This window comes from Desmodus rotundus, chromosome 2 (assembly GCF_022682495.2).
Source record: "Desmodus rotundus isolate HL8 chromosome 2, HLdesRot8A.1, whole genome shotgun sequence".
Taxonomy (NCBI): Eukaryota; Metazoa; Chordata; class Mammalia; order Chiroptera; family Phyllostomidae; genus Desmodus; species Desmodus rotundus.
Genome location: NC_071388.1, coordinates 59370970 through 59383751, shown reverse-complemented (window position 1 = coordinate 59383751; position 12782 = coordinate 59370970). Strand labels below are relative to the sequence as shown.

At 41.1% G+C, this 12782-nt stretch overlaps 1 protein-coding gene across 1 annotated transcript in view; it reads left to right on the top strand.

Annotated features, from left to right (window-relative positions):
* Positions 1–442: 442 nt before the first annotated feature.
* CLRN1 (clarin 1) overlaps positions 443–12782 on the top strand; it is a 42150-nt gene continuing 29810 nt past the window's right edge. Inside the window, exon 1 of the mRNA XM_024566121.3 lies at positions 443–1000. Coding sequence (XP_024421889.1) covers positions 748–1000 — 253 coding nt within the window. The 5' untranslated portion in view covers positions 443–747. The remainder of the gene's footprint in view (positions 1001–12782) is intronic.

Genomic DNA, 12782 nt, shown 5'->3' with positions numbered 1-12782 from the left:
CTGTTTGCCAGGAAAAACTGGAATCAAATTCTCCTTTGACACATTGGTTCTAAATCATAGATTTGGGAGTTAGGAGGGCAAGCCCTGCTGGTTGGTGTAGGATACTTCCTGTCTGTGCAGGACCCAGCTTAGTCCAATATTTTGGCTTGCTACAAAGAACAGTTTTCAAAATAAGTTAATACCAACATCCTTTCTACCTCTGCTAAGACTCCTCTTCCAGCACACCAAAAATAAAAACAAAAAAACAAAAAACCCACAAAAGTAAAAACATATCGATATATGACCTTCTCAGGTTGCTGAAAATTTGCCATAGGAGCCAAGCCTGTTTCTGAAAGTTTCAACTCACCCAATCAGACAAAAGGCTGAGGAAAGGGGAAGCATTATCAAGTTACACGGAGGACTCCATCTGTTATCTTAGACCTTTGTTACCAAGTGACACAAGAGGAGATACTCAAGGCAGTTTCAAAGAGTTTTATTTTACAGATTCTTAGTCCAAAGATTTCAAATTAGAGAGAAGTAAAAGCAAAAAAAGGAGAAAAGTCAACTAAGTGTGATGAAGAAGCCTTCTTCCTGGCATACTACTGACATTTAACCTGGCCAGAGCCTCCGGCGATGATGAAGTTGCCTTTTCAGCTGGGTTCTGGCTGTTCGGCTTCTGTAATAAATGCTGTCAAAGGGGCAGCCGCTTCTCGTCACTCACAAAGGTCTTGGTTTTGAACCTCGCCCTCACAAAAGCCACTTCTCATTATGCCAAACCAACAGAAGAAAGTCATTTTTTGCATGGCTGGGGTGTTGAGCTTCGTGTGTGCCCTTGGAGTTGTGACAGCCCTGGGGACACCTTTATGGATCAAAGCCACCTTCCTCTGCAAAACAGGGGCTCTGCTAGTCAATGCCTCAGGGCAGGAGCTGGACAAGTTCATGGGTGAGATCCAGTACGGGCTTTTCCATGGAGAGGGCGTGAGGCAGTGTGGATTAGGAGCAAGGCCCTTTCGGTTCTCATGTAAGTAGCTGTTGCATTTTGTTTTTTTAATATCTTAGGAGCATTTCTGCAAGTGTTGCAAGAAATTGTTTTTAAGAGCCTTACCTATTGCAGGATTTCTTATACAGGTTTCAACCATTTGAATTACCTAGGACAGTTCTGAGCAATCTCTTCTCCCTAGTTTTAATTATTTTGTGTTTATTTTATTAATTATTTCATCCTTGCTATTTTTATAATGACAACATGTAGTTAATGAGTTGCTATGGAGTTATACTTTTTGCAAAGATAAAAAATTAAAATTCTTCTTGAATATTAATATTTACATAAGAATTATGGGTCTTTTTAAAAAGGGAAAGACCTAGAGAAATAGAAAAGCTGTAAGAGATGATTTTTGTTTTGTTATTCATGAAAAGGTCCGTCAGTGCTGTGGGCTCCTTAACCAGCCCCAGCTGCTTTTCTACCTTGTTCATGAATTTGTCTCCTGTCCCCTTTCTGTTGTTCCTGCTGGATCCTCTCCTGATGATAAATATTCTTTTAAACCAATTTGGAGTCGCTTGGCTATAGAAATTTAAAACAATCAGCTGTGCTAACTGGGAAAGAAATAGTTGCCTATTTAGTATATAAAATTTGCAAGTGACTGACCTTCAAATCAGGTAGACAATGTGAAACAGATTTCCCGTCACAATTTTTGTGAAATAGAAGTCTTAACCTCAATATTTATAACCTGTTTATCTTAGGAAGAGAACTTTAAAAAAATTATCATGTGAATAGGCAACTAATTAAATGAAAATTAATAAGAAGTCATTTGTTATATCTCTCACAACACACATTTAGAAATTATTATTATTTCAAAAGGGCTGGTTTGGAACAATCTTTCGAAGACACAACCAGTAAATTAGTGCATAAATCACTCTTCAGGAAAGGAGGTTACCAACTGAGGCATTTAAAATGAGTTATTATTTTGTCTGGGTATTTTTTTCCTCTAGCATAGGTAGAAGGCTAAATAAATTGAATTTATTATTAACATATGCAGTGTCTAATTAAATTTCAGTGGTGGCCTATTTATATTTCTGCAACATTCCTCATATCTTCTTAGCAGTCACTGGATACCAACCTTTAACTCATATAGTGAGTTCATAAGTATATGAATTTTCATAGGGTGCCAGAGATTCCCCAAGGATTAGTCTTCAGTTTTTCAAGAAATTATCATACACTAGATTTCATCAAGTGGATACCAGCTCTTCACTGAATGTCTTTAGTTTATTAAGGTTATAGGACTCTGAGAGTTGCTTATCTTTCATGGGGGAGGGGGCAGAGAACAAAGCAGAATGTCACATGATTGGCAACTGTATTACAAAATAAAAAAAGGAAAACAGATGAGTGAAATGATTTAACCATGAGTTACTGGCAGCTTAAAGCATGAGTAAACACTTCTCACAAATGAATTTTAACAAAAGCCGGGAGCATACAGTGAATTTTCCGAGTCTTTGCATTTTCTACACTGAAATGTTCCAAAACAATAGTTTTCTGAACACATGCTAGACACTAAGCACTGTGCACATTTTGTCTCATCTAATCCTCACGGGGCCACATTCCTCTGTGGTTCAACAAAAGGGTTTTCATGGCTGTGTCCTAGGCTGGCGCTGTCTGTGATGTTGATCCAATCAGGCGTCTGTCCCCTTGCTTTCTGTGAGGGCGCACTGAGCTGGTGGGCTTCAGACAATACCCTCGCCTATCTCTCAGAATTACATTAATTCCCACAAGACTCAACATTTTCCCCCAGCCTAGTCAAGAAAACTTTGCATTTGCTTGCTTGTTCTGTGGGGACAACCCTTTCCATACACCGTCTTAGACATGTTAAAACCTCATTCATTTCTGAGGCCCAGCGAAGCACACTTACAGTATAACTTCTTTTCTGCCTAAGCAGAAAAGTATCTTTTTCAATGGAACATGAAAGAAAGTTAGAAAACTGTAGAATAAATGGATCCAATGGACTCCCTAAAAAGCATAATGCTCATTTAAATAAATACCCCCTCTGAGTGTTTAAAAAACTTCCTAGTGATGCGCCTTAGGACACACTGTACCCAGTTTACACTCCCCTTGCAGTACAGCTTAGTGGTCCGCATCTCACCATTCCAAATACCACCACCCTGTCCAGGGTGTCCCATTAATGTACGCTTGAAGGAAGAGAGCTCTCTGATATTCTTCCTCACAGAAAAATATAGCCCTGTCCACACAAGAGAATGTCTTCTCAGTAATGGCTTCCATGTAGCAAAATCCAGAGACACTGAAAAGCTCAGAGTCCAACTTAAAATTAGAGCACGACTCATTTCCCAGAACTCTGTTAAGCAAACATTTGGATTTGCAGAACCTCCCCAGTGTAGCAGGAATGGAAAAGGTAACTCGTCAAAGTATCCGTAAGTCCGTGGCCAGTTTTCTTCATGTTGTCATGTCATCGCCACTTAGTGTAAATTTATATTTCAATTCTGTTGGATTGCTAAATGCTACCTGGTTTACCAAACTTTTCACTTAGATCAGCATTGGCCAACAGAAAGGCAATGTAAGCCATAAATACAAGCCACATCTGTAATTCCTAATGTTCTAGTAGCCATACTGGAAAAAAAAAGTAAAAGGAAACAAGTGAAGTTAATTTTAATGACCTATTTTTCCTTAACCCAAGATGTCCAGAATACTGTCAATTTAACTGTTGATATAAAAAAGTAACGAGATATTTTGCATTCTTTTCTTCAGTGCTAAATCTTTGAAATCCGGTGTGTCTGTTGCACTTACAGCACATCTCAAGTCAGACCAGCCAAGTTCAAGTGCCCACGAGCCATTTCAAGGTGGCTGATCTGTCGTGCTGCAGAGTGCAATTTTAGGAGGAGATTTACTCTGAATCTCTATATTCTCAATGAATTTTTGCTGGTTTCTGTACAAGTTTATGTGTGTTATTTTTATGTGCAATGTTTTTGTAACTTTTAAAACCCAGATAGATGGTGTAACATGAGGATGAAGAATACACCAGAAAAAGTTAGGCAGTGTTGTCCTTTTTGTTCCTATTAAGTACTCTATCTCTTTTAATTATAACAAGAATCTTCCCTGCCAGCATGCACAAATATGCTGGGAAACTTCTGCCTCGTTTACTCTGGCTGGTTCTCATCCATTTATGGGTCGGTGGTTCATTTTCTAGAGGTCACTAGCATTCATACCTAGCACGCAATTTCATTCATTATAATGAAGAACTGTTTTTCTTTCAAGGCAACACAAGCGGTGGGCTTAATTTTTCCTGATATGTCACCTGCAAAATTTTAATGATAATGTTTAAACTCTAAATATGCCATCAAGACAAAAACTGCCAGTTTTGAGCTCAGTGTGTGTGGGTAGGTTTCGGTTTTGGTGGTTTGAAACACTGCAGAGCATCATCAAAATATGATACCCGAGCATCATATGGTATCAATCATTCCTAGATATGCTGGTCTTTTCATTGCCAAGACAGTAAAATGAGCTGGTAAAAACATATGGAGTCTTTTTTTGGGGGGGGGGGTGGAATGTGAAAAATAAAATTTAACCAATCATGTATCACAGCTTGCAACTCCAGTCACACAAAACATTTTAATTTAATGATTGAAAATTTGTAAAAAGCTTAACAGAGGATTAGCTTCTTTCATATTTTAGAAAAGCAGTTTCTTTACCAAATAAAGCATATGGTCCAGACTGCAGAGGGAATGTTGAAACTACTTCTATGAGCAAGCAGGTGGCTTCTCAAGCATATTTTGGGGTAGAAGAGTTGGGATTCAGGATCTCTGTCACCTCTGACACTGTCTCCGTGGGCTCCTGCAAGTGTGACTGTCGTCTCTTCTTAATGCCACCTGCCCACCCCAGGTGATTTCCTGGTCACCATCCTCACACCCTGTACCTTCCCCATCACCCTGCCAAACCACACAGAGCTGCAAAGTTCTTTGGTGTACCTTCTTCTGATAATAGTGCCTGTCTCCCCTTTCTTCCTTAGTGCATGGCCTGTGTGGAAGCAGGCATGGTGGGGGTGGAATAAAAGACTGCCTGGTGAGAGGGATGAAGAAAGAAAGTGACTTGCATCATCTCACCTAGCATGCATGGACCCCCCTGCCTTTTACCTCAGGTCCCTACTATCTAGTCTCACTCACCCATTAAAACTGTCCAGCATGGGGATGGGTAGGGCAGGGAAAAGTAGTGGTGACAACTGTAAATGGAGACAACTGAATTTGAACATCAATAAAAAAAATTTTTTAAACTGTCCAGCAACTAGACATTTTGTTGTCCACCCATTGGAAAAAGCATGATTAGTGGAATAGAAGAGAGTAATATTTAAGAAGCACTAGTGTAAAGGAAAAACCTTCGATTTCTCTCAGCCAAATAATTTTCCCCCTCTGTCCTTTCCAGACCTTGGTGTTCACTCTATTATTTTGAATCACCTTGTATTGTGAGTATTTGAGAACGTGTATTGCTCTGCAAGGGGATCGTGAGCCCCAAGAAGGCAGGGGCTGTGCATTATTCATCCTGGTGCTTTCTCAAACAGGACCTAGCACAGTTCCTGTCCCAAAGAGGTACTTAGTATTTTAAATGTTTTGTAAACTGACACTATTGAGATTAAGCAACCTGGTTTTGAGGCTGGTCTCTGCCACTCACTGAGGATTAGACCTTGAGCAAATCGTGTCACTTCATGTCATCTCTTGCATCTATAAAATGGGGAGTAAAACTAGGTGATTTCTAATATCTCTTTCATTTCAAACTCTCTATGATCTATATGATATGGGGCTAGCTATTCCAGAAAAGGTCCTCCCAGCTTTAAAATTGCATGACCCTTCTAGTGTCAGCCTTACAAAGCCTTTGCTGACAGATTTTTAGTTCATCATCAGAAGGTAAGTTTTGTGTGCCTTTACTCTTTGGTCCTCAAAGCTCATGATTCTTAAAGTATTTGAAATACCTACCAATTGTCAGGACCTAAATGAATTTTATTATCAAAGTAAATGCTTCCTTTTTTCTCCATCATAACCTTTTACTTTTGGTGTAGAAAGTTGCAGGTTAAAAAGAGGAGAAAATAAATGAGATGTCTTGGAAATCTAGGAAAATGAGTTGGTGGGTTCCAGAGAGCAGGAGCAGCCACAAGCACTCAATTTAGATGGTACTATTGAGAAAATAAAACAAGATGGTCAAAAGACAGTGAGAAGCTGACATACTACTTCCTCCAATTTTTTTTTTTCCTAGAAACTCCTCTTCAATTCTCTTTCCTGAATCTGATTTCTTCTTTAAAAATATATTTTATTGATTATGCTATTACAGTTGTCCCAATTTTCCCCCTAGGCCCCCTCTGTCTGGTATCCCCTTTCCCTCCAGCAACCCCCCCCCCCCCCCGCCCCGCTTAGTTCATGTCCACAGGTTGTGCATATAAGTTCTTTGGCTTCTCCATTTCCTATACTGTTCTTAATATCCCCCTCTCTATTTTGTACCTGCCAATTATACTTATTAATCCCTGTACCTTTTCTCCCATTCTCTCCCATCCTCCTCCCAGCTGATAACCCTCCAAGTGACCTCCATATCTACAATTCTGTTCCTTTTCTGCTTGTTGCTTAGTTTGTTTTTTTAGATTCAGTTGTTGATAGTTTTGAATTTGTTGCCATTTTAATGTTCATAGTTTTGATCTTTTTCTTTAAAAATCCCTTTAACATTTCATATAATAAGGACTTGGTCATAATGAACTCTTTTAGCTTTACCTTGTCTGGGAAGCACTTTACCCTTCACTTCTAAATGATAGCTTTGCTGGATAGAATAATCTAGGTTGTAGGTCCTTGCTTTTCATCACTTTGAATACTTCTTGCCAATCTTTTCTTGCCTGCCAAGTTTCTTTTGAGAAATCAGGTGACAGTCTTATGAAATCGGGGAATTCCTTTGTAGGTAACTCTCTGCTTTTCTCCTGTTGTTTTTAGAATTCTCTCTTTGTCTTTGACCTTTGGCATTTTAATTATGATGTGTCTTGGTTTGATCTTCTTTGGGTCCAAGTTGTTTGGGACTCTCTGTGCTTCCTGGACTTGTATGTCCATTTCCTTCACCAAATTAGGAAAGTATTCTTTCATTATTGTTTCCAAAAAGTTTTTGATTTTTTGCGCTTCCTTTCTCCTTCTGGCATCCCTATGATTTTGATGCTGGTATATTTGGAGATGTCCCAGAGGGTCCTTATACTATCCTCATTTTTTTTAAATTCTTTTTTCTTCTTGCTGTTCTGATTGAATGTTTATTTTTTTTCCTTATGTTCCAAATTGTTGATTTGAGTCCCAGCTTCCTCCCCTTTACTAATGGTTCCCTGTAGATTTTTCTTTATTTTACTTAGTATAACTTTCATTTCTTCCTTTACGTTGTTGCCATCCTCAATGAGTTCTTTGAGCATCCTGATCACCAGTGTTTTGAACTCTGCATCTGATAGGTTGGTTATCTCCATTTTGTTTAGTTCTTTTTCTGGGTTTTTTCTGCTCTTTCATTTGGGTCATATTTCTTTGTCTCCTTATTTTGGCAGCCTCTCTGTGTTTCTGTGTATTAGGTCGAGCTGCTTTGATTCCCTGTCTTAGTAGCAAGGCCTATTGTCGAAAAGGCACCTGTAAATTGTGTGGGGTGGAGGCTTAGGTAATTGTCAAGGTGGGACTACCCACTTTATTGCTTTGTGGCTCTGTGTGGGGGCCAGGGCTCAGAGAAGGGACAGTGCTGCTGCCTGGCTTCTGGAGGTTTGCCCAGCACTCACTCCATTTCTAGTCACTTCACCCACTTCCTATATGTGACTGGTGCCCTTCCAGCTGTTGCCCTGGTGCTATGTCCCAGAGTGGGTGGGTTTGTGTATGTTGTAAGTTCGTGCAGGCCCTTTATATGGAGTCTCCTGAAAGTCCAGGAGTTTCTTCCACTGCCCTCACCCCTGCTGGTTTTTATAGCCAGAAGTTATGGGGATTTATCTTCCTGGCACTGGGACCATGGGCTGTGCAGTCTGGCCTGGGGCTGGGATCACTTGCTCCCAAGGTATCCCTCCTGAGTTTTACCCACCGCACATGAATGTGGGACTGTCTATTCTGCTGCGCCCATCACCTCTCCACGCTGTACTGCATCTAGGTGCCTCTCCACCCATATCTGCAACTCTACCCCTCCTACCCATCTACATGAATGTGGCTTCTTTAAATCCTTGGTTGTTGTGCTTCCATACAGCTCAATTTTCTGATGGTTCTGGGTTTTATTTGTTTTGAGATCTAGTTGTAATTCTTTCTGTGTTTGCACAAGGAAGCAAAGTGTTTATACCTACACCTCCATCTTGACTGGAAGTGTTGAATCTGATTTCTTAAACTGATAATGGCAAGAAGTTAGGAATGACCAATATATTTAATACTTCAAGGGTATTCTTTCCCCAAAGGAGGAACTAATGCAGCAATTATACTTGAATTGGTGAGAAATATGGGGAAAAGTTTTTGAGGAAAGAAGTTTCTGGTTCTCTTTGCCTAGTCCAGGAAGACAACATTTATTTTTCCCTCCTCCCTAACAAATAACAACAATATCCTTTCCAGAAAAAAAAAATTGACAGAATGAACTTTGAGAATTATAATTTTGCATGTGTGTGAGTATGCACATACATAACACACACACACACATCCGCTTTCTTTTGAAATTATCCTCTACTTCAAAACATCCAGATGGCAAATGATAAGATGGCAGTAGTATGTCCTTGTATGTCAATAATCACTAAATGTAAATGGTTGAATTCACCAATCAAAAGGCATAAAATGCCTGGATGTTTGAATTACCCTTCATCCTAACAGCCAGTAAGGTTGTTTACCTGTGCTTACCTGAGAGAGGAAGCAGAGGCTGATGCAGCTGCTTTTGAAGCTGCATGGCAGGTCCAAAGTGGGACTTCCAGAACCTAGCACTGATGTATGAACTTTACCTGTTGGAGGATGAGTTCAAAATTATTTTCACAATTTGCTGTTCTTCTAATCTCTGAGGGTGACTCCTCTTCTCCAAGGACTTTCAGACAGCCCAGAAGAAAAAATACTTATTTCAGCTGTCCATTTGTTGGGTGTCTCATGGGTGCCCGGCATCTTGTATGTTTTATCTCTACCTCTTACATGGAGGTGTTATGATACTATTCCTCTTAAACAGATATAGAAGTGGGAAACTCAGAGAGATCACAAAAACTTCCCAAAGTCACAGAGCCAGCAGGAGCAGAGCTGGGACTGAAATTCAGATGCATATGATAGACCAGGCCCATTGTTCTGTCCCTTTTGGCCTCCTTACAGTATACCAAGGGGACACAAAAATATAGGAATAGCCTTGAGTTCCACTTACTGAAAAAGTGATGTTAAGACTTCACAAGAGCTAGTTCTCATGTATCCATGTGATGGTACTTGGCCTTAAGATTTAAGTTTACCGGAGAACCAAGATGGCGGCGTAGGTAGACACACTGCGCCTCCTCGCACAACTAGAACTGACAGAGAATCGAACAGCAAGGGGGACCAACACCAAGAAAATAGAAAATAACCATTCATCCAGACTGGTAGGAGGGGCGGAGACGGGCACCGGGGTGGAGAGGACTCTCATGGTTGTGGCGGGACTGAGACTGGCGGAGTGTGGGACAAATGGCGCAGGCAGTCTGAGCACTAGCAGACCCCGCAGCCCCACATTTGCACAGATAAACCCAGAGGGCCGGACTCAGAGTGGCGGAGAACGGGGCAGGCAGAGCAGCGGGTAGCACCCCGGGGCACCACATTCGCCCACAGATAAACCCGACAAACAGCAGGGAGCGAAGCAAACCGCGTAACCCAGAGCTCCAGCTCAGGGAAATAAAGCCTCAAACCTCTGATTGAAAATGCCCGTGGGGGTTGGGGCGGCAGCAGGAGAGACTCCCAGCCTCACAGGAGAGGTCATTGGAGAGACCCACATGGGCCTAGAGTGTGCACAGGCCCACTTACTCGGGAACCAGCACCAGAGGGGCCCAGTTTGATTGTAGGTAGCGGAGTGAAAGATTGAAATCCGGAGGAGAGTGAGGCGGGCACCATTGCTCCCGCTCGGCCCCTCCCCCACGTACAGCGTCACAGTGCTGCGACCAGCATTACCCCGTCCTGGTGAACACCTAAGGCTCCGCCCCTTAAAGTAACAGACGCGCCAAGACAAACAAACAACAAAAAAAATGGCCCAAATGACAGAACACTTCAAAGCTCCAGAAAAAATACAACTAAGCGACGAAGAGATAGCCAACCTATCGGATGCACAGTTCAAAGCACTGGTTATCAATATGCTCACAGACTTGGTTGAATCTATTCGAAAAACAGATGAAAAAATGAAGCCTATGCTAAGAGAAACAAAGGAAAATGTACAGGGAACCAATAGTGATGAGAAGGAAACTGGGACTCAAATCAATGGTGTGGACCAGAAGGAAGAAACAAACATCCAACCAGAAAAGAATGAAGAAACAAGAACTTGGAAAAATGAGGAGAGGCTTAGGAACCTCCCGGACGCCTTGAAACGTTCCAACATCTGAATGATAGGGGTGCCAGAAGGAGAAGACGAAGAACAAAAAATTGAAAACTTATTTGAACAAATAATGAAGGAGAACTTCCCTAATCTGGCAAAGGAAATAGACTTCCGGGAAGTCCAGGAAGCTCAGAGAGTCCCAAAGAAGCTGGACCCAAGGAGGAACACTCCAAGGCACATCATAATTACATTACCCAAGATTAAATGCAAGGACCTACATCCAAGATTACTGTATCCAGCAAAGCTATCACTTAGAATGGAAGGGAAGGTAAAGTGCTTCTCAGATAAGGTCAAGTTAAAGAAGTTCATCATCACCAAGCCCTTATTATATGAAATGTTAAAGGGAGTTACCTAAGAAAAAGAAGATCAAAAATTGGAACAGTAAAAATGACAGCAAACTCACAGTTATTAACGGCCACACATAAAACAAAAACAAGAGCAAACTAGGCAAACAACTAGAACATGAGGGTTGTCATTAAGGGAGTGGGAGGGGGAGAGAGGGGGAAAGGTACAGAGAATAAGTAGTATAGATGATAGGTGGAAAATAGACAGGGGGAGGGTAAAAATAGTGTAGGAAATGTAGAAGCCAAAGAACTTATAAGTATGACCTATGGACATGAACTATAGGGGGGGAATGTGGGAGGGAGGGGAGTGGGCAGGATGGAGTGGAGTGGGGGGGGGAAATGGGACAACTGTAATAGCATAATCAATAAATATATTTAAAAAAAAAAGATTTAAGTTTACTTATTGCCTCTTTTGTTCACATTGCAGTGGCCCTGATGTCTGAGCCCCGTCTTTGACTTTTCTGTGGATGGTAAAATAGCCAAGCCAAGCCTGTTTAATGATCTAGGTTGAGCAGCACATAAATTGCTAATCTTTGGGTTTTGTAACTTATATTCATGATGTTGACTGTGTATGTTTAAGGCAGAGATAGCTGATGGCATATGTGATGACCTGAGTTAAGATCACCAGAAACAAAAACCTTCATGGTATGATCTTCAGAGTTAGTTACTTTGACTACGACAATTATTTCAGCCTAGCGATTACCAAAATGGTAGTGCTTTCCTGGAGTGGCATGAACAAAAAGAAGGCAGAGACAAAAAGAAAAGCAGATTAATAGCATTTTATTTGTTTTCAAATTACTCCCCCCCAAAAATCATTAAAAGCCAGTGGAGAATTAGAGCATAAATTAAAATCTCATTTTTTTTAAAGAAGCTCATTTTTATCTCTCCAGTATATCAGGAATTTCATAGTTAAAGGTATATTTTTAAAAACGGAACTCACTTACATTAAACAATGACAAATTCGCCTTTGATCTAGTCATGCAGCTGAATACCCAGACTGGTTGTGGCATGACACACTTTTATTACTTGTGTGATAGGACTGACTAACAGCAAACTGTCCCTGGCAGACTAATTTACGCACGATTCATATTTTGCTCCCTCCTAGCATGTTATAACTGTGGCAAAGCCATTCTCAGGAGTCATTTCCCTGACATAATCATACCCTGTGGATTAGGAGCAGTTGAATGGGTTCTGTTATCAGAGGCACATATGTGCCAAAGCAGCTGTTGTCCCTAAGCCACCACTGCTGATTAAGGCTCACTGATGGGGCTGCCTCCACACAGGCTTGAGTCAGGTAGATACACTTGAGCTGAAAGGAATTCAGGTGAGGTACTGAGAGAATTGTATTTTAAACGGTTCTATCAGGCCATCAAGTCTCCCCCTTTTAAGTGCTGAGGTCATGGATTTCATTCTCCCTGACCACACAGCCATCAGAAGCCTGGCTCAATACCTAGGTGTGAGATTATGGGGATATTAAAGGAGATGAATGCATTGAGCATACGTCAGGGATTGCCTTTTGCTGAATTTTTATGACTGGCTGCAGATGAGCTGAGGGGAAAGTCAGATCAAGAGCATTTCTGTAAGAAGAAAGAAATTTTCCTTCTTATTCCCTTTCAAGAAAATGAATAACTGAGTACCAAGGGGCTAAAGACAACTTTTTTTACATACCTTTTATATGAAAGACAAGTTGCAAAGGAAAATGGGACCTCTGAAGCTACCATTATGGCTTTAACCTAGGAGAAGTTGCTGCTCCTTTGCTGACATCATTGTCTGAGGCTGCCTTCGTTCTGAGAGCTTCACAGGTGATGTTGCCTGCATTTTCCTTCTGTCCAGATAAAGGCAAAAAAGGCTGACAAGACCCAAACCATTAGATCAGTGGTTCACAACCTTGGCTGCGCTTTACAGTCACACAGGGAGTCTAA